The 25,640-nt window shown below is 25.4% G+C and overlaps 1 protein-coding gene across 1 annotated transcript in view; it reads right to left on the bottom strand.

Moving 5' to 3' along the window:
* LOC112689538 (metabotropic glutamate receptor 2) overlaps window positions 1-25,640 on the bottom strand; it is a 310,121-nt gene that overhangs the window by 83,566 nt on the left and 200,915 nt on the right. The window contains exons 6-7 of the mRNA XM_025563298.1: window positions 15,935-16,219; window positions 4,818-4,967 (exon numbers count right to left, since the gene is read on the bottom strand). Of these exons, the coding sequence (XP_025419083.1) occupies window positions 4,818-4,967; window positions 15,935-16,219 (435 nt within the window). The remainder of the gene's footprint in view (window positions 1-4,817; window positions 4,968-15,934; window positions 16,220-25,640) is intronic.

The raw sequence follows: 25,640 nt of genomic DNA, 5'->3' as shown, positions 1-25,640 counted from the left end.
GACATAAATTTATAAATTACGAGTTTTGCGGTTGATATATTACATCGTGAACGCCATGTTATAATCGTATATTAAGGAAAATTGTGTTGTCCTTAGCATATATCAACATTGAATACATGGACGTGTATGTAAATTCCTTAGGATGGAGGGTTGCGCTTTTGATATTTTATAGAGCATCTTTCTCGTAAGTTTCTAAAATTTAGCGTTAGTATCGGGAATATATCACCTGACATAATTTACGCATGTATAAACTGAATCCCCATTATTTGTCAATGAAATTTTGGTTTCAATTGTATTACTAGGTACAAGACAGATGGTACTGCCTGTGAAAGTGGTTGTATAGAAGATAAAAATAGAGCATACAAAATATGGTATTTACTTTTTTTCATCATAGTATTTAGATACAGAAAAAGTGATAAGATTAAATTTCCACATTAACAAATTTCAAATTTAAATTCATATTTAACATTATCCATTAGTTTTTTATTTTAGAATATTAAATGTCATTTATAATAATACCTATTTTATTTTTTGATTTCTTAGAAATATAAACTGAAGAAACTAATAAAAAAACCAATTAGTTTATAATTTGGAAAATTTACTTAATTTACTTAATTTTGAAATACATTTATTAAATAAGGTATAAACGTTTTTTTTTAAATTGGTTGTTTCATACGTTAAATAAGTAAAATAAAGTAAAATACATAAGCATTAGTATTATTTGAACTGAATATTTTGTAGTAAATGATTGAAGTCGGCAATGAGGTATACAGTTGTTTATTTTAATATTATAATACTACACTAAAAAGTAAATAAATAATTTAATGAATTTTTAATACTCATATAATGAAAAAAAAAATAATGTTCAAATAATAAAATCAAATAAATAAAGTACAATTTTCATAGTTATTTTTCGAAGATGTATCCATTAAAATGCTTTCCTGGTGTTACTTAACTCATTAAAATACAAATAAGATTAATTAGTAATAATAAAAAGTTACCGTGTATGTTTTTGTCATATACATTATATGAGTACATAATATTTTGTAGGTTTAAGTAAAATTATAACTATTTAGTTGATAAAAAATTATTTTTTGTCACAATATTATTGTATTTTAATCCAGTAAATATTTTATTTATATTTTTTTTATATGAGTAAAGTGTTTTGTTTTTTATTATTTGTATAAAAAAAAATTGTTTTATACTTTTTATAAAAGAATTTTTTTTTAAATTGTAAATTTTTTATAGGGAATATTGAACCTAATATTTTTAAATCTTCAATATTATATTTACCAATACAGTGACATTATCATATTATAATATTTCTTCATACTTTAGAGAAAATTATTTTTGTCATAGTGAAAAATATTTCTATGGTAACTATTTATTTTTTAAAAGGGATATTTTATAACTACGATAAGGTAACTTTGATTTAATTTCTGCAAAAAATGGTTAGTCCAATTATTAATTCATAAAATATTTACTAATTTATAATCTATACAAGCGTTTACAATAAGAAAATGTTATTTGATAAAAATAATAATATAAAAGTACGGATAGATATGAAGGTGCTTTACATTAGAAACATCTAAACATGAATAGCAAGTGACTTTTTATTGTGCTTGGAATTATATATACAAATTAGAATTTAATAAATACAATATATATATATATATAAAAGTAAAATATCTCTAGGCTATTTATGTTATTTAAGTTTAAGTCGTGTAACTGTATTTTCATGAAGATTGTTGGTAAGAAGTTGAAATATGAGGCTATTTCAATGGTGTTTCGTTCCGAAATGGAGGTGTGAATACCACATTATGTGACAGCTCTTTATCTTATGGTTGGGATTTTTAGATCACTGTTCTATGATATATTGGTATTAGTAACTTACCAGGAAGGGGGATTGGTAATCATGGCTGCATCCGAATTGCGTGCGGAAAAAAAAGAACTATGTTTGAAAACAACCGAATTGCGTGCGCGGTTTTTTCGAGACACAGTCGAATTGCGTGCGTGGTTTCTTCATGACAGAGCTGAATTGCGTGCGCATATTTGATTTAAAGACAACCGGTTTTCACCGAGCTGGATGTGTCGGCCGAAGAATCATTTATCTGTATCTAATATGATGGCTATATATGGGTATTACAAATATATTTCAATTTGTAGAAATCTTGAAAAATGTACAAACCGATGTTTATGTCAAAATTCGTAGCTCAAATGTAACAAAAAAACGACGGGAGGTATTAGAAAAAGAAGATTATATTAATGACATTATGCATCAATTTCAAAATAAAATGTGAACTCGTTTGGAATTTATTGAAAATTTGGTGTATAAAAATTTGCCAGTTGAGTTTTAAGTTCGTATACAAAACTCAAAATATATATATAAACAAACCTATTTATTTTTATTTTTTATTTTTTCTTATTTTTATAATATTTAGACTGTAATTTTAAATTACATTTTTTGCTACTCATATAAAATATTTAAATATAATCGTTTTTACGACATACCTAATAATTTTATTGTATTATCACTTGAATTAATATTGTTTTAATAATTTGTATTCGAAGAATAAATGTATTCTTTAATTATTTAGTGTAACTCATTTGTTCATTTAAAGGTAAAAAAAAAAAAATTGTCCGCGAAATGTGTGATCTGGCACACCGTGCGGCATCAACACTGTATCTCGCACGCAACTCGGCTCTGTCACAAAAATACCGCGCACGCAACTCAACCCTGTTATGAAAAAACTACACACGCAATTCGACCCAGAAAACGATTTTCACACGCAACTCAGAACCGCCGGTAATCATACGTGAGCAGAGAGCTTGAAATGCTTAAATAGTTCTAATGTTTGCTGGTTTGAAAACAAACTCCAGGGTACAGTTTTGTAGAAATTCGATACTTACTTGAAAAATACCGAATTTTAAACGTACTGACGTATAGAATTATAATAACAACGATACACGTATAAAAAAGTACGCAACTATGAATACGTTTTTTTTTTCTAATAATACGGTACTTCTCCGAAACCATATGTTATATAGTAACGTGTATTGAATATTATTTTGAAATATCGTATTCATAATAAAACTTAAGCTACTAACACCAGATACAAACAGTTACACACACATTAAAATTGTATGTTACGTGAATGTAACATGAAATATTTTTCCGTAATAACGTAAGAAGCTTTTGCTGCAACACGACTGTGTCCGTTTTATCTTTATACATGAAAAAAAATAACATGACTGCGCTTTATGAAAAAAAAATATTACTTTTTTTTTAAATATTTTCAAATAATTCAATAAAACTGGTAGTGTTACGAGGTGGACCTCGCGGCAGTCGCACAGTGGTCTGAAATCTAATTTTAGGCGGAAAAAAATTAACACCTCTTAATTTTTAGTTAAAATGATTATTTAATGAATCAAAACTATATGTTTCGAATATACTAAATCCAAATTAAACATAGGTTAACATTAATTTCAAAACCAAAATGAAAATTAGAATCTGCCAATGATATTATTCTATTTATGCCTGTTAACTTTAAAAATAGTTTTGTAAATTTATGGCACATATTTAACATAAATTAGTTGACGTATAGTATATCAAAAACTTTTTCGTAGGAAGTATATATTGTAGAAAATTAATTGAAATATTTTAGCTAGTATAAAAATATGTCAACAGCTGAAATAATTGTTATTTAAGCAAGTTAATGTAATCATACATATTTAAATTTTTTTCCATGTGGCGAAAATGCTCCCCTGTACTAGTTTTAAATATATCATACAAGTTTATTAATTTAATTTTTTATTCTTCTAGTGACTTTGAAAATATCAAAATATAATAGAAATAAATAATTCATTACATTTTGATATTTGATATTGAGAGCTATGTGATATACTCACTTAGTGTACCTAATTTAATATCGGTAATACGTTAAGTAGTGTTGGAAATACTCTTTAGTTATGTCATTCCTTTTTTAGACTTGACTCTTGCAATATCGGCTATATGGTTGTAAAATCAGTTATAATTCAACTTAAGTAAAAAGTTTTTATTATTAGTTATTATTTATTTTAAACATTGAAAGCTAGTATATTGACAAATGGAATAAATTACCAATAAAATAAAATCTACTCTCATCAAATCATGGTAAACATCATTAACAATTAACAATACATTTTTCATCAACGGTTGTAAGGTAGTATTTAAACAAATTTCATTAAAATGAAAAAAAATATATTTATAGTTTATTCGTAGAAAGCATAAAATTGTTTATGAATCGATGTATTTCTTGACCTCTAAATAGATAATGTGTAAACACTATTCGTATATTCACTTACAGTTAAGTATATGCACAAATAAAACTTTTTATACCTGTATCGTGGAAATCATTTAATTAATTATTCTCTGCTACCATTCTTAAAATGTAATAATGTCTGATATTTTTTTTTTGCACTGTTCATAATCTTTGTTTATAAAACACATTTTAGTCTTATATTTTACTGTCGAAGCACGTGAAAATTGTATAAAACACTTATCACACGCGTATAAAAATGTTTAAAATATTTTTTGTGCTAGATCCACTATGACGATTTAATAATAATATAATTAAAAAAGCTTAAAAACTGTACATTGATGTGTAGTTATGTACAAAATTTTATCGATCCTAGGATAATTTATTATTATTATTGTCATATACTGTGACTATAAAATGCTCATAAAGCCGGGGAAATTTAGATGAAAAAGAAAAAAAAGAAAAAAATTCCATCAACATTGGGCTTTTACAATATAAACAACGGTGTTTTATACTCACCGGACATGTTGAGCTTCAGTTCTCCATCCGAGTACACTCCCACTTTGATCCATTTGAAAATACCCGGCTCCACTTGTTTGAAGTGTATGATATTGTAACGAGCAGGACCATCTCCGTTGGAGTCGAAATGGAAGTTGTCGCCCGTAAGACCTGTAACGAAAAAAAAATATATATATTTTAGATGAAAAATATCTTTGTTAAATGTGCATATGTGACTTTACGAGTTACGGATAGAATGTCACGAGTATGGCTAGGATGGATCGGAGGAAAGATATTTTATGGAAACTATACACTCTAGTCGATTGGTTGGCAAATTTTTTTATTTTGACAACAAAAAAAAGAATATCAAATAACGAAACGTGAAAAAAACGATGTCTGTAACAAACGTACATCATATTCAAATAGAATAGCATTAAATGTGATAAGGTTAATAACAACAACAATAAAAATAAACACTCCAATGACCAATCGTATTTTTATTAAAATTAAAATTGGTATGTCTTGGAATTATTTTTATTTTTCTATTTTGAATAGAATTGCATAATTATTAAAATAATATTAAATTAGTTTAATACTTTTTAGAGATGTTTCGTTATTTATTATTGTGATAATATTTTATATTGTGATATAGTTGATGAGTTTTATAAATAAAGGTTACAATGTTATAGTTAAACATTTTGAAAAAAGTAAAGTCATTCTTTGGTCTTATAATTGAGTTCACAACTTTTAGAAATTGGTAACAATATCACGTATGTTTGAAATTGAATAAATTTTAAAATAGATAAATTCGTAATTGATATTTTGTTTAATTCTACGATATATATGTTTAATTCACATTATATGTTTATAAAATGTCTATTTTAGTTTTTTCTATATTACACCATATATTTCACAAATTTCATAGAAAAAAGTATTTGTGGTACGTTATGCTGTAAATCTTTTAAATCTTGGTCTTTTTCTGAAGCAATAGACAATAACATAACATTTGATCGGGTTATAAAAATACGATTTTTCAGTAAATGTACTTTTGATGTTTATACGGTTAAAGCTTTCGGAAAAAATTCTAACACGAATAAGGCAAATACTTAGATATCAATCTTGTTTTCATCTATAGAAAAATGGTTTGTAAAATACAAAAAAAATATTATGTGTTGAATTACATAATATTTGTTTTTATTTATGCATACCAACTGCTCTATGAATCACGTAAAAATGCAAAATCAATGATACGGAATGTATGATATAGAATAATGTTAAAGTCTCGAATCACACGTTGTAATTGCATACCATGTTTGTAATTTGAATACATAAGACTTTAGGTGAGGTTATCAATCTCAGACTTATCGGTGGAATAGCATTGAAAACTTTTAAGAGTTTATAAAATGGTTTACTAACCATTGACATTAATATATGTATACGTTTTAAATTTTTCTTTTTTGTGCTTTTAATGAGTATGAGAACTGCGAACCTTAAGTTTCATTTTTTGCATTTATCAATTCGTTTAATGTAACGTAGAGCGTATTTAATTACATTTTATTTAAATCAATATTGAACAATTTTGATATGCCAATATCTTCTGCAGAAATTAAGGGTTAAAGAGTGAAAAAATGGTTTTTTATTTTTTAAGGAACTTAAAATATGGGTAGTATTATATTTATACATTTTGAAATATTTTAATACCAAATTAGTTTTTTTTTCTTGTATTTCACAGAATTTTATTATAATCGCCATTTCAACGTGTAATAATAATTATTATCACAACCTTTGAATCTTGTATACCACATAAAATAAATTAAATCAAACGTTGTCATTATTTTGGTCAACAAATAGCTGTTAAACTTAAATTAGTGACATATTCAGAGAAAATTATAAACAAAACTTATGTCAAATCATTAATATTTAAAGCACATATAGTATTTCATAGCTCTCTAATTGTTATAAATTGCTTTTCATAGGCACGTAAAATATAAATTTTGGACTGAAATTAGGAATATTAGTTTACATTTTCATTAATAGATTTTCAAATGTATTTTTAATGGCGCGGAGGGATTGGGATACTAGCGCTGAGTATCCGTAAACTTTTTTAGGCTGCTTATAATAACCATTAGGTATACGTTTTGATTCTTTATTTCATTAATGAAATATTTTAAGTTTGTAACAGACATAATAGAGTTCATGTTCAAATGATACATAGTAAAAGCCACCAGAAATTTTCAGCTCTCATTGTGAGTAAACTCTGAGTGGTTATAATATAGTTAAAGTAAATATTTTTTAAACTAAAGATATCTTCATGATAAAATATAATTTTAAATAACAGTATGTTAAACAAAATTAAACGAGATATTATAATAACTAGTGTTTTTTAAGTTAAAAAAAAAAAAAAATTAAATAAAAATATAAATTTCCGTTAATAAATATCACATTTTATGTTCAGTCTTGAAGTTAATTTGAAAAATATGGTACGTAAAATATAACCAACCAAATGTATTAAAGGGTTGAGAACATAAATTATGGGGCGCTTGAAAATGTTTGTTCCTAAACTTCTTTATAATAATTATGACAATATTAATAATATAACTATGCGCCATAAAATTAAAAACTCAACTCAAAAGTTAATTAAAAAATGTAAATTATTATAAAAGTACATTAAAATAAAAGTTTTGAATAATAAATCGTGTTTGATTGATAATTATATTTTTCTAAACGAATAGATATTCATATACAATGACAATTTATATTCATTACATATTAACTTTATGTTATATTCATTTATACTTTTTTTTTTAAGTTATAGATACGAATAAACTTTTATCAAATGTATTTACTTTAGATTATATTAATACATTTCATGTGAAACGTATACATCTCGTATTATTACAAATATTGTTATATTCTTGGTAAAACATGTTTTAATATCATTTATTCATAATGTTCAATATTTTAAAATATGATAACTATGGTAAAACAGTACATTTTATATTCTTTTGATTACTCGTTTAATTTGAAATAGATTTTTCTAAGTCATCAGAGGTATTTAAGTATAACCCAGGATGAGGAATTGAATAGCTATTTTAAGTTCTGTCGAACATTACATTTCTTAATTGTGATTTACCGTGTTTAAGAGTTAAACGATTTCTACATGAAAAATGTGGTCCAATGTTTTGTATAAATTAAGTCATGGGGATCCGAGGAACTCTTGGAATATTCTTTAGATATGACCTTGGTTCTACTTAAGAACTTAATATCACTTGTTTTTTATCGTAACATAGAATAATATCACAAATGACGTGAAAAATGATAAAGCGGGGCTCATATACGTAGTAGTACAATATTATAATCCTCATCACTCTTCTGTTGAGTATTCTAGAACAAATTTTCTTTTTTCTGCAAACTTAAACACGCACACACGTCCACAAACAAAAATGATTTAGTACGCGTTTATCATCGAATGTGAAATGGAGTGGCATAGTTTCGTAAACCAAACCATGTTGAAACTACGCGCGTTCTTTACTCGTAATTTTGTAATGCGCTGGTGAAATTGATTAATTTCTAATCGAAAACAACGTGCATTTTGTTCTGTTATTTTTTATTTTATTTTTTTTTACTCAATACAAGGTAAAATTCAGCCTTTGTTTTGTGTATGTGTTCCGATATGTTTTCGTACGATTGGATCTCAAATAGGCTTTAAAATATAAAATCACTGCAGTTTGGGCGAAAAATAATATATGTTGTCATATTATTTTCGTTCTTGGTCCAGATCAATATAGGAATAGGAAAAATACAGTTCATGAATATGTTTGATACCATAGTGTACCATAGCATTAATACTATTTGAACATCACGATTAGTTGACGATTGACGATATTATATCTTACCTTATATTATCACAACTAAATCGTGTAACTGATGACATGCAAATAAGCTATTAACTACAGCCCATATTAAAGTGCTATTTTAAACTCAAATCAATTCAAACTAACACTGAAAAAAATGTGTATATATATATATATATAAATTTAATTTTAATTTCAACAGTGTATTTAATTTTGTGGTTTGTCTAGAATTATTTTAAATATTAATATTTATATTCATTAATGTCCCTAAAAATAATAACTATGTAATGCTTCATAATCATAATAATGTAATGCAATACGAGTACAATGATTAATTTTAATAATATATATTGTTCTTTAAAATGTTTTAATGTTTCTTTTTAAAAAAGTTCAAAACTATAATAATTTATAGAATTTTCTTACAACCAACAATAAATCACTTAATAAAATTGAAGTATCAGATATTTGAGAAATTTAAATTACATTTATATGGTTGAAGGGTAAAATCTATAGATTTTTTTGTTAAAATATGGCAACTTGATCTTAATTGTTATTTCTTGTTTCAAATATACTGTATGTGAAAATAATTGTTTTCTTAAGCCCTAATTTTATAACTTAAATGGTCGTACTTGATACGCAAAAAAAAAAAAAACCGTTACTGAGTTAGACTGATAATATTTTAAACAAAAAGTTATAATCAGTAAATCACTTTGGGTAGTTTGTTTGAGAACTATCGTAATTTTATCATTTCACCATAGATTATAATATTACACAATATTTAGCATATATAATTAAAGATACATTCATGTATAATAAACACTTAATTTTATAATTTTAAATTTTGTAAGTCATCATTGAAATTATTTCAGTTATATTAATGAATAAGGTGTCTAAAGTTTATTTTCGAAAAATTTAATTTAATTTATACCTAAAACTATTTTCATAATTCAATATAATATAAGACATTTAACCTATTTCAATATTTCAAATTTAAATATATTTTTATAATTTTTTATTAAAAATTAATTTAAAAATATACTGAAATCTGTAAAAATATATAGTGTATATTTCAAATTAAAGTTTAAATAATAGATATAACGAATTAAAAATATTTAATTACACGAAAACCATATAGACACTATATATAATGTAGATATAGATAACAATGTATCATTTAATAATGCTTAATTTGTATGGTGTTAATTATAATATTGAATAAAAAAAAAAACGTAGGTCATTTAAACTACCAAATGAAAAAATGTTTTGTAAAATACAAAAAGATATCTTAATTTTTTAAGTATCAAACTGCATACTATTTTGTTTCAATAGAAGTCAAGTTTTTTTTTTAAAAAAAAAAAAAATTTACAAAAGTGAATAAGAAAAAATAAATAAATAACAATACATTTCAACTGTATGATATTAGATATAACAAGATAATAATAATTATATTGGTATTATAACAAAAAAAAAAAAATATTTACTAATACTTATTCCATGATAGTAAAAATAAAAATAAATTAAACATGAAATTTTGATTTAAGATTTACATAAATATGTCTCTTATGTCTATTTTATTTTAATTATATTTTCAAAATAGTTGTATACGGCTGATTTTTATCAGAAAATTAATTTCTAATTTATACTTTTGTATTATTATTATTATTATTATTAAATTATATGATCTATAATTTATATTTATTGTCTACTTAAGTTTTAATTTAAAATATTATACTTGTGTTTGAAATGATGTGTATAAAAATACACATATTCATTATTTTAAGTGCATCTATTCCTTAGTATAGGTTATAACTATGAAATAAATATCATGGTAAAAGCTAGTGAAACCAATTGATAAATTTGTATTCTTATCATTTAAATCGATATTTTTAAAAATTACGTGGTGAAAATAAATACTTTAAGATGTCATAATTGTTTGATATAATTGAAAATATTATTTATTGTTTTAGTGTAAAGATTTTACAAAAAATTTATTTCTACAAAATTTATAATATAATTTTCACTAAAAGGTACATAATATATTGCTTGATAAAATTTAAGAGCACATGATACATTAATATTTCAGCACAAATATTCATTGTACGTGAGAAAATACCATTTAGTGTAAATTTTTATAAGACATACAATTGTTATTATAATTTTTTTTTTTTTATTTAATTTTAAAAAGAAGAATATTATTCGTATCATCTACGAAAACTAAGCAAGAGAAAAATTATGCATGAGACTTTAAGATACATAAACGAAATAACATTTTGTCATACTGAATATTAATAAAATATAAATGTATATAATATATAATATAATAGTAAAATTAGTAGTTAATTTATAATCCAATATTTTGAAAAATTCCTTTAAATAATAAAAAATAAAATAAAGTAATAACTAACACAACAAATATTTTACGCAATTCATTTAATTAATACAAATTTAAAAAATTCGAAATTGATGCATAAAATATTTGTAAGTGAATGAGAGACTATAAAATGTGTTGTACTGTTGTGCAAATATTAACTAGACTTTTAAAAACTGATACGTGTTAAGTTATTAAAATAAGAATAAAAACAAACCTAATCTCTGTCGAATAATATATTTATAACTTTTTTTTCTTAATTGGCTAAGTTACCTGGTACTCAAATACTCCGTGCTCAATTGTCAGAACACCTATACAAGATATAGAATTTTTATTTTTAATTAATCAAAATAGTTTTAAGGTTATTTACATTGTTGAAATTTATAATATTTCAAATTTTTTTATTCAGGTATGAAAATATTTTGAAAAAGTAGTAAAAAAAAAACAAAAATCCGGAACATATTTTGTCATGTCCTCTTAATTATACGTGACAATATTCAAATCTTTATTAATCAATGGAATATTGCCGATGGTTAAACATAAGAAATATAAGTTCATAAATCATTCAATTACAATGAATACATAATATTTAATTTGTAATATCAATATTCATAAGTTATTACGGTTGTACTTTGTTCTCGTAATTTTAGTCAAGAGGAGTAGTAGTGGTATTTCAAAGTCTGTTATGTGTTTTTGTTAGCATTTGAGATAGTTATTTTAGTCGTATATTCTACAGCGATGCACGAAATGGAATGAAGTATAATGTGTCGATTTTTTAAGTTGGACATAGACAGTGTGACAATGTTAATTAGGTGTCAATACTAGTTATCAATACAAAATAGAGAATTCTAGGGATTATACTATGATTATTTTACTAACACTTAAGTAAATTAACATGAACAATTTATCGGTTATATGTCGATAATATTAACAGATAGAGGTACTGTACTAGATGACATAATACGTCTGAAGTTAGTGCTAATCCGGAACCCTTTATTTGCTGCTGAATCACGTCCTCGTCGCTGTCTTCTTTATTAATATGATTGTTTTCGTTAACTGAATACCTATGTCTTTGTTGATCAACACGTTGGAACAATTATAGTGTTGCTTTGCAATTTGTGTATGGATTTTCCCTTATTATTATTACTAAGTTATTTTGAAATTCGTTTGTGGCTAGTTTTACATTAAGTTTCTACTTTTACATAGTTTGATATTTAGATTTTCTTGCATACATTATGTTGATTTATATTTTAATATAATTTATTATGTTATGATTATAATAATACATGGTAGTTAAAAAAATACATATAAAGCAATATATTGTTAGTTACAGCATCGTGGTGAAACCATTAAATGCGTTTATGGAACAGTTTGCAATTCAAAGGGTGCAGCATAGGGAGAATTAATGTATAAAATAATAACATATTTTACATGACGTATCTAGTTCATACACATATCTAACCTTACAACTAAAACATGTAAAGCTATCCCAAATGTGATGGTTCTTTTTATCCATTCAAACAGACTGCAAATGTTAGTTTTATTTGGGTCGAAACGAGTATTCAGAAGGTGATATATACTTATATAAATATATATTTTTTTTTTTTCATAAATGGCAATTCATCCTTCGAAATTTAACCCGAATAATATTTTAAATTTCACCCCGTTGATCTCTGACATGACAGATTTAGAATGCTCTTTTAATCGTTTTGAAAAAATAAATGTTGGAATGATGCGATTTTTAGATTTAAATTTGAGCCTTAAATGATATAATTCTCATCAAATAATCAAATCACATTATTTTTTGATACAATCATGGATAATTAAATTTGAGTAATTCAAATACATAGTAAATTTATGATTATAATAATTTTTGTAGATCTAACGTTTTTAACCTTTAAATTGCCGAGGACACGTTAACATAATTATATCAAATGTAATTTATAAAGTCATCAAACAAAACTGCTATTGTGACAAAATTGGTGGAATATTTGGTTAATATTATCTAAAGCATGCTGTGAAATTATTACCATCAATTAGTTTTGTTTTTTGCGAACAAGTAATTTTTTGGTAACAAAGGCTTTCGGATTTTTAAACTGAAAACAGTTCTTTAAATTCAAATGATGTTCGTCTGTAGTTATTATTTACAACCTAAAGTATATAAAACAATGCAATTTTCCGTCCGTTTGTCAGCAGTTAATGTTCAAGATTCCCGAAATGCCTATATGACTACTGAAGCAATAATCGTCTTCGAAATAAATCTGATGATAGTCCCTGTAGGCGGATTGTCAACTTGACGTTTACAGCCCCCTTTAGAATTTATAACCCGTTGTGTTGTTAACTGTGTAAAAACACATTACATTGTCATGCCATTGCAATATTTATTATTAACTGTCCACTGGGAAAACGAGTTAACAACTTATGTCATTTTTTTTTAGCAGTGCAGGCTTTTGTAAATAAAGGTAATTCTAAAACTACTAACTAAGATATCCAATATGGACATTAAAATCACAAAGGAAACGATAATTTCAATAAGGGTTTTTCTTTTGGCTTATATATATATATATATATATATATATATATGGAAAATAATCTGTAATTTACCATTCCGATGCCATTCTGAAGAAAATGTTTAACATGATAAATGTAACAAATTTGCATAGTTAATTTACTTAATGACGAGTAATAAAATAATTGCATGGTAAATGTATTTACCATTATTTAAGGGAAAATAAATTTTTTTTAGTTTCATGCGTTTTAACATTTGAAATAAACATAATTATAATATCATATGATGTACAAGTTATGCTGAAATAATATTTTTGTTACCATTTTAAAATTCAAATCTAGAGATTTAAAATTAAACATCATTTATAATATGTAGGTAATGCCGGACCTAGGAAATTTGACGCCCAGGACTAATACAAATGCAGCGCCCTTACATAGGTAAAAGTACGATGTATGTTCATAACTTTTTATATTTTTCATAAGTTTAAAAGCTACCTTACGCCAACAGTGCCTGAAACAAGCAAACCCAACCTTTACCCTAAATTCGGCACTGTATGTATATACTATGTTATGAATACTTAATATTAATCAATTATTATCTAATAAAACTTTGCTGTATTTATAGTTCAAGTGAGATTGAATTAATAACCATTTAAGATTTGGTCTACAGAGTAAAATAATGAACGATTTCTAAATTCATTAATTTTAATTAGTATATATTAACAATTTCATATTATTTATTGTTAGTAAATATTCAATGATTCAATTGTTTCGTACACAATATTATAGTAACTTATCTCGTAAGACCTTTCTTTCTATGTCATAGTTAATCATCAAAATGGCTGTTAATCACACATTACATTATATGGTTCATTATAATATAATATACTATAATATATCATATAAACATGAAATTGACAGTAAAAAGTAAGTTCATATTAGTTATACCAAAAATATTATCAAAATTAATTGTTTTCATTCAAAAGTTTAAATTCATAATTTTAATGTAAATAAAAATCAGTTAACCGTTTCATGAAAATTAAATTAAACATTTTTTTTGGACAACAAAATGCATAATTAAATGTATATCCGTACTAATCCATCAATGATGCATGTTAAACATTAACGATAAATAATAAAATAATATATCACATAAGTTATCACTCTTTAATTTAATTTTAATTTATTTTTTGAATGGTCCAACTACATTAAACGTGCGCTTAATTTAAGTTATGAGAGTTAAATCAATAACATTGTTTAATAATATAATTTTTTTTTATTTTTATTTTTCAGCAACTTGTACTGGTCAAAACTAAACTAATATAATATTCTTCAAGTTTTTGTTTGTTTCATAAATTCATAAAAATTCAAGTAGAAGATGGTCATGAATGTACCTATCTACTTATCAATATAATAAATATTTAGTCAAGCACTGTTTTTCTTTATTAGATTACAATAAATTAAAATATGATTTATATCACATAGATAGATATAAATATTATATGATATATAATGTTATATTAAATTTATTATATATTTTAGTAAAATCATTTTTGTTATGACTTTTAGAAAGAAAATATGCACAACAATTTAAATTTTTTTCGTGCTGTAAATAATAAAATATGTACCATGGTTTTGAGTTAAAATTCCCATTTATTAATTTTTAAGCATTATTTTCACATTCTATATTCTATTTATATTTTATTAATAATAGAATACAGTTTTATTTTATCTACCAACAACTTTGAACGATTTGAACGATTGACAAATGACAATAAATATAATGTTAAGTTATAAGGTCGGCTATTTCATTATATTAAAAATATTCATTTTTGTCAGAATTAATTATTAGGTAGGTCATCTGATATTATACCTATTAATTTTTGGACGTGCACGCGCTGCGCGCGCGTGTGTGTGTGTGTGTGATTTCCATGTTTAGGCAAGCTAATTATATCGAAATAGTTTTTGTATAAAACAGTATACGTAAATAAATATTTGTTTTCCGAGTAAAATTATATGTCCTAAATCGTCAAATCGCGTACATCGATTTATTAATCGATATTTTATCTATATAATATACAGTTAAGATATAGATTATTATTTATATATATATACTTGTATATATATATATATATATACTTTGTAAAGATATAGTAAACTGTAATTTGATTAGTTTTCAACGAAAACTTAGTGATTGACACTATCGTTGCAATGTTTTAGCGTTTAAAATCTAATTATAAGAATAATTAATTTGGAGAGGGAATGCAGAACCGTTATAAAGGATCTTATAATGAACTTAGTTTATTAAATTCGTGTCGTATGTGATAAAATACTTTGCCTTGTTTTTATGTGTGAATCTTATTAAAAACAAATAAGTTTTTTTTTTAATCGATAATGATTGAACTTACCTTTAAATGTAACATTTCTTAGATATTTTAAAAGTTCAGGTCCTTTGACGGGTTTCATTGCATCACATAACCCGACAAATTTTGGACCACAGTAGTTTGAATGCATATTATACAATGCATATGCGAATGCCAGCACGGAGTCGCTGACAAACTGTAATTGGTTTTCAAACTTCGGTTTTTTCTCTCTTAAATGAAAATCAGAGCTACATTCAACGGAATAATTGGAGTTATACGGTGTTCTCATGCTTCTAGGATATCGGCATTGAAAGTGTTCTTCCCAAAATTCTAAAAAAAAAAATTATTTATTTTATAATTTATTTTTATGGCATCTTAATTTTTCAATCATACATTATAATTTCGAAATGTTTTTTCCATTACATCAATAAGTAAGTGGAGTGTATAATACACTTTTATATGTTAAAATTTTCATTTATTAATTTTCAATAATAATTAATTTGAACGTTTGATTAGAATTAACTGGTATTGAATTGCTGTATTGCTGACAACATTGTACGAGTGATTTGAAAAATGTAGGTATCATTATATTTTAAAAGGAATAAATGTAAGTATGCATTACTACACATAGTATAATACATTTTTTTATTTTAGTATGTAAATTATTAATTACTTTAAGCTCATATAATCACCTAGGATAAAAATGTGTCCTTATTAAATACGAGTGTATTATTATTATTATTTTTTTTTTTTTTTTATACAAAACTACAACAAACTGCGTTCGCTTATTTTTATTACCGTACTAACTGGTAGTATATATATATATTGTGTCTATCAATATCACTACGTTTCTTATGTCGATTTATTAGAGACCTGGATTTTATCGCTATTTTTTCCTAATAAATTAAATTTTTTCGTTGGTAAGTTGTTTGAAAAAAAATAAACAACCTCATTTATCGTAAAACCAAATAGTTCACTAAAATTCTATCATGTACCATTATTATTTCGTATCTTATTAATAATATGAGTTTGAACAGAATTTATTGTTCAAATTTATTAGTGTGGTACCGAGAACACAAAAGGATACTTTATATATACCAGGTTACATGCAATTATTTGAAGAAAATTATTTAGAATCGGAATGACACATGTCATAACTTGAATTCGGTCTTATGTTTCTACTAAGAAGCGTAATAAACTAGTTGTAAGTTAATTTATTAGATCAAGCGTATGATGTATATGATAGTAACTTTGTCAGTAGTCTTTAATAACGTCGGCTATACTTGCTCGGCGCTGTATTACTCGTATCAGTCGAATGATAATAACTAAAACGTTATGTAAAGATCTGTTCTTAAAATTACGTCGAGCAAATAAGACACTATCTTTGGGAATATATAAGCATAGCTGCAAGTAAGAATTCAAATAAGATAATCATAACATGTTTGTTTATAAATATTGGTTTTTCTTTCAATATTTTAACTGGAAATTTCTTTAAAACAACAACATAATATATATATTCTTCTTCGAGTTCGTTTTATTTTTGAGGTTATTGATTATATACATAATCATATACATTAATTTTGAATAATTTGATTTATTTTATTATTAATATGTCTCTGCGTGGCATTCAAATATTATATATTTGTTTTTTTAACACATTTCGATATGTACATGATCTTATTAAATTTTTAATTTTCTTATTGTGTGCTTTTACCAAAATAAAAATAAAGTTTTAATAATAATATTATTCTACTCGTCAATACGATTATTTTAAGCATTTTCTTTATTATTATTATTTGATTCATCGTAATTGTTTTTTGCAGATGTTTCCGTGGGAATGAGTGATTTGCAAGAAAATAACTACATTACAATCATATCAACTTATTCTTTTTAATCTCATATACATTTTGTATTCATTTTTTTATAGATTAAAAATTTCTTGTAAATACATAGTATTGTACATAGCAGCATTTCCCAACTTATAGATCACGATCCAACATTTGGTCACAAAATATTTTTGATAGATTGCTGTTCATAAATTAATGACAAGATAAATATCTTAATTATTAAAATATAATTATAAACATATTACTATTCAGTTTTTGCAATATTACGTTAAAGTAAATGAAATAATTCTTTATAATAAAATTATTAGTTATATTAATATATTGAGATTTAGAACAAGGGTGACCAACCCTGAATCGGTCCCGCTATGATGCAGGTACATTAAGTACACCACTATCGAGGAGCCGCGCCCGCTTTCTACCCATCCACAACCCGGGAAACAACAACACCGTTTCCGATACTACCCACCTACCTTGGAAAACTGAGCAGAGGTGGGAAAAGTTATCGGAACCGGTGACAATGTACCAACCGATCGTCTCAAGTCACTAACTTTTGCTCACAATCGTCGTAGAAGAATATTATCTTCAAAACCTTCTTTTTCTTTTGTCACCACCGTCACCAAAAGACTACATGGGTATTTTATATAGACTTTTTTTTTTTTTGAACAATATATATATATAAATTGGATCATCATATTTTATTTTTTTGATCTCTTTTATTTCTCAACACCACAACTCAACCGTGACCGGCCACCTCACCGAGGAGAAACCTCCAGCGACCTGAGGCCATGTCAACCCCAAATAGTTGGATGAAAGATGAAAAAAAATAATAATAATAATAAGAAGAAGAAGAAGATAATTATTATATTAAAGTACATTAGTTTTTTATTTTATTTTATTTTTTTGAGGTTCGTCAACTTAATACAAAGGATATTTATTGGCCACCTTATCATAAAGCTTAAGAAACACTGGTATATAGTTTTGCACTGTATAATATTGCAAGGAAAGTAATGTGACTCGGCTACACAGCCATTAATTATAATGTACGAAATCCTAAGTTATAGCCAATAGATATTTAAGCAAGAATTTTTTATAAAAAAAAAATCCAATTTTTTTGATAATATAATGATGACAAAATATTCTTTATCTAAATTTCATTTTTAGAATATTCGTACTTAAATGAATTACTAAATGATAATATTAAAAAACTATTAAAAAACTATTAATTTTATTTTTGGTATTAAATAACGGGTATTGCATAAATATTAAACAACAAGATCCCGCAACAGGTGCCAAAACAAACAAGAATGTTAGTTCGAAGAATTATTATCCATATCAGTTGATGATTAGATGTGATCAGTACAACGTTATTCTACGATGTTGTAAGTTTTTCAATAATTCATGGTCAACTTGTATGTAAAGATAGAGAGCAAACGATTAAGATACTTGCGTTTCAATAAAAAAAAGGTGCGTGCTCAAGATTTTTAAAACAATTGTTGGATATCGGTGATGGGAAAGTTACTACAGATGAAACGGAATTCATACAATTACCGACCGATTTCTGCACAATTATTGATTCGCAAGATGCTTTCATTTACCAGATATTTCCCAATGTATACTGAAAAAACACAAATCATGAGTGGCTGGGAGAAAGAGCAATTTCAGCAGCAAAAAATGTGGGCGTCAACAAATTGAATTTTTTTATTTAATGTATAAAATTATATGTAAAAAGACTCAAAAATGATTTCTATAACTATTACTCATAACCCATCATTATCACGAATATCGGAAATCGCGGAAGTGATTGTATGGTTATTTATATTTTTGGAATAATTGAAAACGCTCAGTGTAGACCGTAATATAAAGTCAGTGCCGTAGAAACCAAACATTATACCCAGAGTGAAACTTCAAAATGCGCTCTTATGTATTTTTTATTTAAAAATATTATGCTTATTAGATATTATTTTCAATGACTGCTTTAATTAATATGAATGATGTTATAGATTTTGTAAACAAAATATACGACATTGACCGTTGTAATTTTTAACATTAAACGCAAGATTTTAAATTTTGTACTCTCCCAGGAATTGTGCCAGAGGCGTAGGCGCCTCTCGCCAATTCCTTGCTACGGCCCTGCCCATAGGTTTCGACTGGCCCTGTATAAAGTAATATAATAACTTTAGTCAATATTATTTTATTATATATTAAGTGGTTTTCATTAATGAATCAATTTAAATATGTTTCTTATAAAACACCGATAGAACTAAAAAAAATGTATGAGTCAATTTTGAAAATGCCACCCCTACTAAAGTGCCGCTTTAGACAAATGCCTAGCTCGCCTATACCTTGATTCGGCCCTGGGTTTCCACATGAAAAACAATGGATTTTGAAGTTTCTTTCAATTTGAAACGTCACCTTAATAGACCTTTAATTCAATTTAGATATTCATTGAACACTGTAAGAACAATCAAAAACTTTGGGTTTCAGCGAAACCGTTCTATACTTAAACGAGTTCGGCAATGTTCAACTATGAGGGGGGGGGGGGTTTTCTTCTCTCCCTAAGTATTTGAAAAAAATATACCTTAATAGAAAAATGATCTGACCTGTAATTTAATAGTTATTTAAAAGTTTCTTATAATACTTGAAAATAAAATATTTAAGGTAAGGTATTTGAATAAAAGTATTCGAATACTTTTATAAGTATTGAATAACTTTTTAGATACTTTCAGGACGAAGTATTTACAATGGTATTTAAAATACTGTTTTTTTTTTTTTTTATTAATTACTTATTTGTATTGATAACTTTGTTTTTTTTTGAATATTTTATTCTTATTTAAAATATTTGGTTGGAAAAATATTATTGCTAACTATAATATTAATTGAATAATAGTTTTATTGAATTATCTGTATTTCTGTGTTAGCTGTATTTAGTATGGATGAAGCAACAATGACCAAAAAAAGAAGCTCTATAATTGATGACAATTTTAAAAACATTATGTTCTTAAAATGTAATACATATTTATTTTATAAATAAATAAAATAAAAATTATTAAAAACCTACTTTGTGCCTACATTACATTAATCAGAAAAAAAATGTATTTGAGTAGTATTTGAAATACTATACATTTAAAGTACTGAAGTATATACTCAAATACTTTTTAAAAGTATATTTTACAGCACTGATAATAAGTAATAAAACATGCTATTCATCAATATTATAGATTTTTTTTAAAATAGTATTAATAAAACCTATTTCAATAGTTGAAAATTGTTTCGGGTGCGAGAAAAACGTAATGATTTCATAAAATTTGACATTTTCCGTCCCGGTCAGAGGGGCTTACTGCTCCGCGCCACTAGTCCACACGTTATGATGGATGACAGGGTCTGACTGTCGTCATGCCGTGAATTTAAGCATATACGGGAGTATAGGAGAGTTTTTTGGAACCGCGATGAACGGCCGATTGCTTGAGAAACGACTGCAGATGAGAGTGCGTGAAAGAACGACCGTGAAGCCTTTTTATCTGTACCCCTCACTCAACTCGGTCGTCTCTTCTTCACTCACTTCGCATTTCATTGTATCTGTACATTCCATTTGATCAACCGTAATAACCGCGTATGTAATATGACCCATATATTTCATGAAAATGTCATCGATATAGCGTCGGAACGGTGGAGTATTTTCAAATCGCATATGGGGCGAGGGGGATAAAATTTAATGTTATAAAAAATAAAAACAAGGTATCAATTAACAATTATATGATTCTATTATTATGAATATAAATCAAGAGCTATTTACAACTATTTGATATAAATTAATGTTTTCTTTCTCTGTATCTTTGTAGTAAGTTATATATACCTTTTGAACTTTTTTTTTCTGATGGGGGGATGATCGAGAATCGAGAACCCATTCCTCCCCTTCAAAAATATATCACTGGGTCAGAGACAGGTAAGTTTGAAAGGGGTACACAATTAATTGAAGATGACTGCGCGACAAGTGTAATAGCATTACACCAATATTTGTTGTTTCGTCGTGTTCGGCCAGTCGAAACTCCACTATCTTTCGATGCCTCTTATCTCTTCTGTTCGTCACTACCATGACTATCTTTCCAGTCAGTGCGATATTCAACGTGTTTCTTTTTTCGAAGGTGAAGGGGAAAAAAATAAATATAAAATTTAACGTCAGATACGAATTGTTAAGAGAGTTACAAAACTGATACAAGTCATCACTATATGGATCAGTTAGGAACACTTAATCAATATAAACCTTAGTACTGAATACTAAATGTTATAGTTAATCAACCTTCATTTTATACTGGCTTTTACAATATGTTTTAGTTAAAAAGACTACATGTTTATAGAATATGTTACTAATTACTAAATGTTTTAGTAAATCAATCAGACATTTATAGTAGCTTCTACTACAAGTTTTACGTTAATTACCTTATATTTTATAGTAGATTCTATTATATTTGTAATTCTGTTTACTAATACAAAATTGAAAATATATACTATAATACTTAATAAATAAAAATAAATAAATTCAAAGGTAAATTTAAAAATATTTTTTATTTTTATTCAAATAAAATTAGGTAATAAAATATAATATAATAATACAAGTGAAAAAAATATCAATTGACATAAATATATATATAGTATATACATATGTAATTTTAAAGTTTTTATAGCTAAATATGGTATAGGTATTTGTAATAATTATTAAAAGTAATACATGTACATAATATCATATTTTATTTTATTGATATAAATGTTAGTCTGGATGGTATCCGGTGAATTGGTCGCGAAGAACAATTGATCGCCGGTGAATATGTTATTATTAATAGCATGAGTAGGATATATACTAACCCAATTGTTCCAGGGAAATACATATTAAATTAGTTGTTTTAATTACATAAAAAGCTTGAAAGTTTTCATCAAAACAAATGGTTTGATACATTTCACAAATGGTAAATGGACGCTTTTTTTTAGTCATAAAAATTGTCATAATTAAACCAAGGATGGCATCATAGTGTCGACTTGATTTGCATCAATCATGATACACATATTTTTACAATTATAAATTGTACCTTTGATGTTCATCCAGGTTACAAATATAATATTATCAAAAAAAAAAAAAATTAAATTTTTCATTTAAAAAATTGGTTCTAATATTGTAATAATCTAACGTGAAATAATCCAAAATTAAAACACGGCCAAATAGTATTTGAAGTGTATACACATTTTCATCAGAGGATAATAATCTGTAAGACAATTACAACTGCTGTTTTAAAGATAAAGTGTACTTAATATTTTTTCGAGATGTGATAGCATTAGCAGCATCTTAAAGCTCTTTATGTTTGACTTCATATCACTTTGATAAAAATATAGATAACGGACCTGACTTTTGAATGATGAATGGATAATGTACCAAGTGATGATGTTTTGTTTCAATCCTATACCAAATAATTTCAAGTATAGTTCATGATGTTCCAAAATTAAACATTTAAGTAAAATAGTGTCTTATAATCTAACACATTTTTGAAAAATAATATCAACTATTTTTTTAAGTACAATATATAATGACTAAAACTCTGATTTAATAGGAACTAAATCATCTATTATAAGTCCAAGGTATCTTGTAAAACATAAGGCTTCTGCAGCTGACATTTTAATAACTCCATGTTTCAAATTTTCAGATGATATCAATGAAGGTCTATTACGAAATTCTATAGGACCATAATTGAATGTTTCGATTCTATTATTTAATACTTCTAATTTAAAGTAATTAAAGTCAAAAATTATGTATTTTAAAATTAATCCTGTCATACAGGCATACACCTTCTAGCATATCGAGCATAATATCTATTCAGTAATTTTCAATCGTTTTAAAATAATTTAAATCATTCCAAATACATTTTTCTTTAATACCTGTTTGAGATACATTGTTAATTATAACATCATTATCATAATTAAATTAATTCATTAGACTAATATCATTTAACGAAAACTGTTGTTTACATTCAAATTTAAAGCTTTTGCAAAATCGACAAGGATATCTAGCTACATAACTTTCTACAAATACCATTATGGAGTGTATGCTAAGATTATCCCCTAATATGAATCCAACAGAAAAAAAAATGTTAAACTTTTCATTATTTATTATTATGTTTATTCCATTTGTCTCTAAAGAATTTAGTTCTGAAATTAGGTCTTTAAATATTTTTTTATTTTCGTACGGTTTTTTATCATCTGTTTTAAATAAAGAAGCAAGAAATATATGATCTAAAGAAAAAATGCGGTAGGCAAGCCAAGGAAATATAAACAGCTCCAAGTTGTTGGTTTCTAGCATGTGAACCAAATGGATGATTAATGCCTAAATTGTCAAAATAAAGAAATAAAGGGAAAATGATTTTATTTTGGTGAAGCTTTATTTTTTTCTTCCTTAGCTGAGATTGTAAAAAACTATAAAATATCTCATCATTGTGAGCTAGAGTCTCCTTAGTATATTTTAATATAACATCAAAAAAATTAGAATGCTCGAATAACTGTTTCAAGACCATTGACACAACTAGAGAGGGGATTAGGGGGCTTAGCCTCTCTCAATGTATTATAGCCCCCCAAAATTTTTTTGATTATTTAAAATAATATAATAATTTAAGCATGAGATATTGAGATATATACTAAATAATACGAGTATATGACGCAGAGAATTATTCAAAAGTAAATTGTAAAAATATAAAATATTATTATAGTTTATTTTGTAATTCTTACAATCCTACATAAATAATATTGTTATCTAATAAATATGACGCACGACGGTGGAATATTGCAGTGGTGTTATGTCATATTTTATGTAAAACATACTACATAGAAGTAGGTACATGATTTTTAAGAATATAGTATGGTAATAATATTTTATGATTGTTTTTATTTCAATTACTTGAATTTATTATTATATATATTATATATTTTTTATATTCATACATGAAGATGAACTTCCTATCACTGTCAAAACTGTATGTACGATAGTATAATTAATTAAACTAGATAAATAAATTATAAATTATATTAAATAATACATTATTTAAATAAATAATAAATATTTAGATATGCCCAAAACAATTTACAGTTTGAAATAAATTTAAATATAATTAAAGGTAGTGTATTTGTATAAAAATATATTATCTAATGAATATTATAGTTATTAGAATATTTGTTGGGTTCAACTAGACTAGTATTATATGATGATGTTGGACATTCATTGCCGCTGTTGGTTACCAATACAATTTCTTTAATAGAATCATAATCTTCAATGGGATCTAATACACCTGATAACTCAACAACATTTAAGCTATCCAATCAATGAATGTATGTTGAGTTACAGGAATGTTTTTCTCATGTAAATTCTACATTATAAAAAAGAAAATATAAGAAACAAGTACCTATTTAAATAAAAGTTAATATATCTACATCATTTTATATTCATAGTTTTTCTGTTTTTAATTCTTCAAGATAATTTAAAAACTTGACACGTTGACCAATTTTAGGCAGTAATTATGAAATCATTGTTTCGGTGAGATTATAAGTGACCTTTCGTCTATTTCTTCCTCTGAAAATATAAAAAATTATACTAATCAGTTTTTTTAATTTAAATAAGGTCAACTATTTTGGTATAAATACCTTCGTAGCTATATTTTAAAGTGATTATATTACTAATTTATTTAATTAATTATTAAATTCGGTATATAGTTATATTTATTTTGTAGCTATATAAGTACCTAATATAATTGTATTCATTCTTAATATAACTATAGCTAAGTAAATATTTTGTAAATACCTATAAGAATATTAATTATTTCTGATGAAAATCCCCATTGTTTCATTTTATTATGTGTAAATAAATCCATAGT

The sequence above is a fragment of the Sipha flava genome, unplaced genomic scaffold, assembly GCF_003268045.1.
Source record: "Sipha flava isolate LNK unplaced genomic scaffold, YSA_version1 112_pilon_pilon, whole genome shotgun sequence".
NCBI classification, from domain to species: Eukaryota; Metazoa; Arthropoda; class Insecta; order Hemiptera; family Aphididae; genus Sipha; species Sipha flava.
The sequence above is the reverse complement of the archived record's forward strand: the minus strand, read 5'-3'. Positions and strand labels throughout refer to the sequence as shown.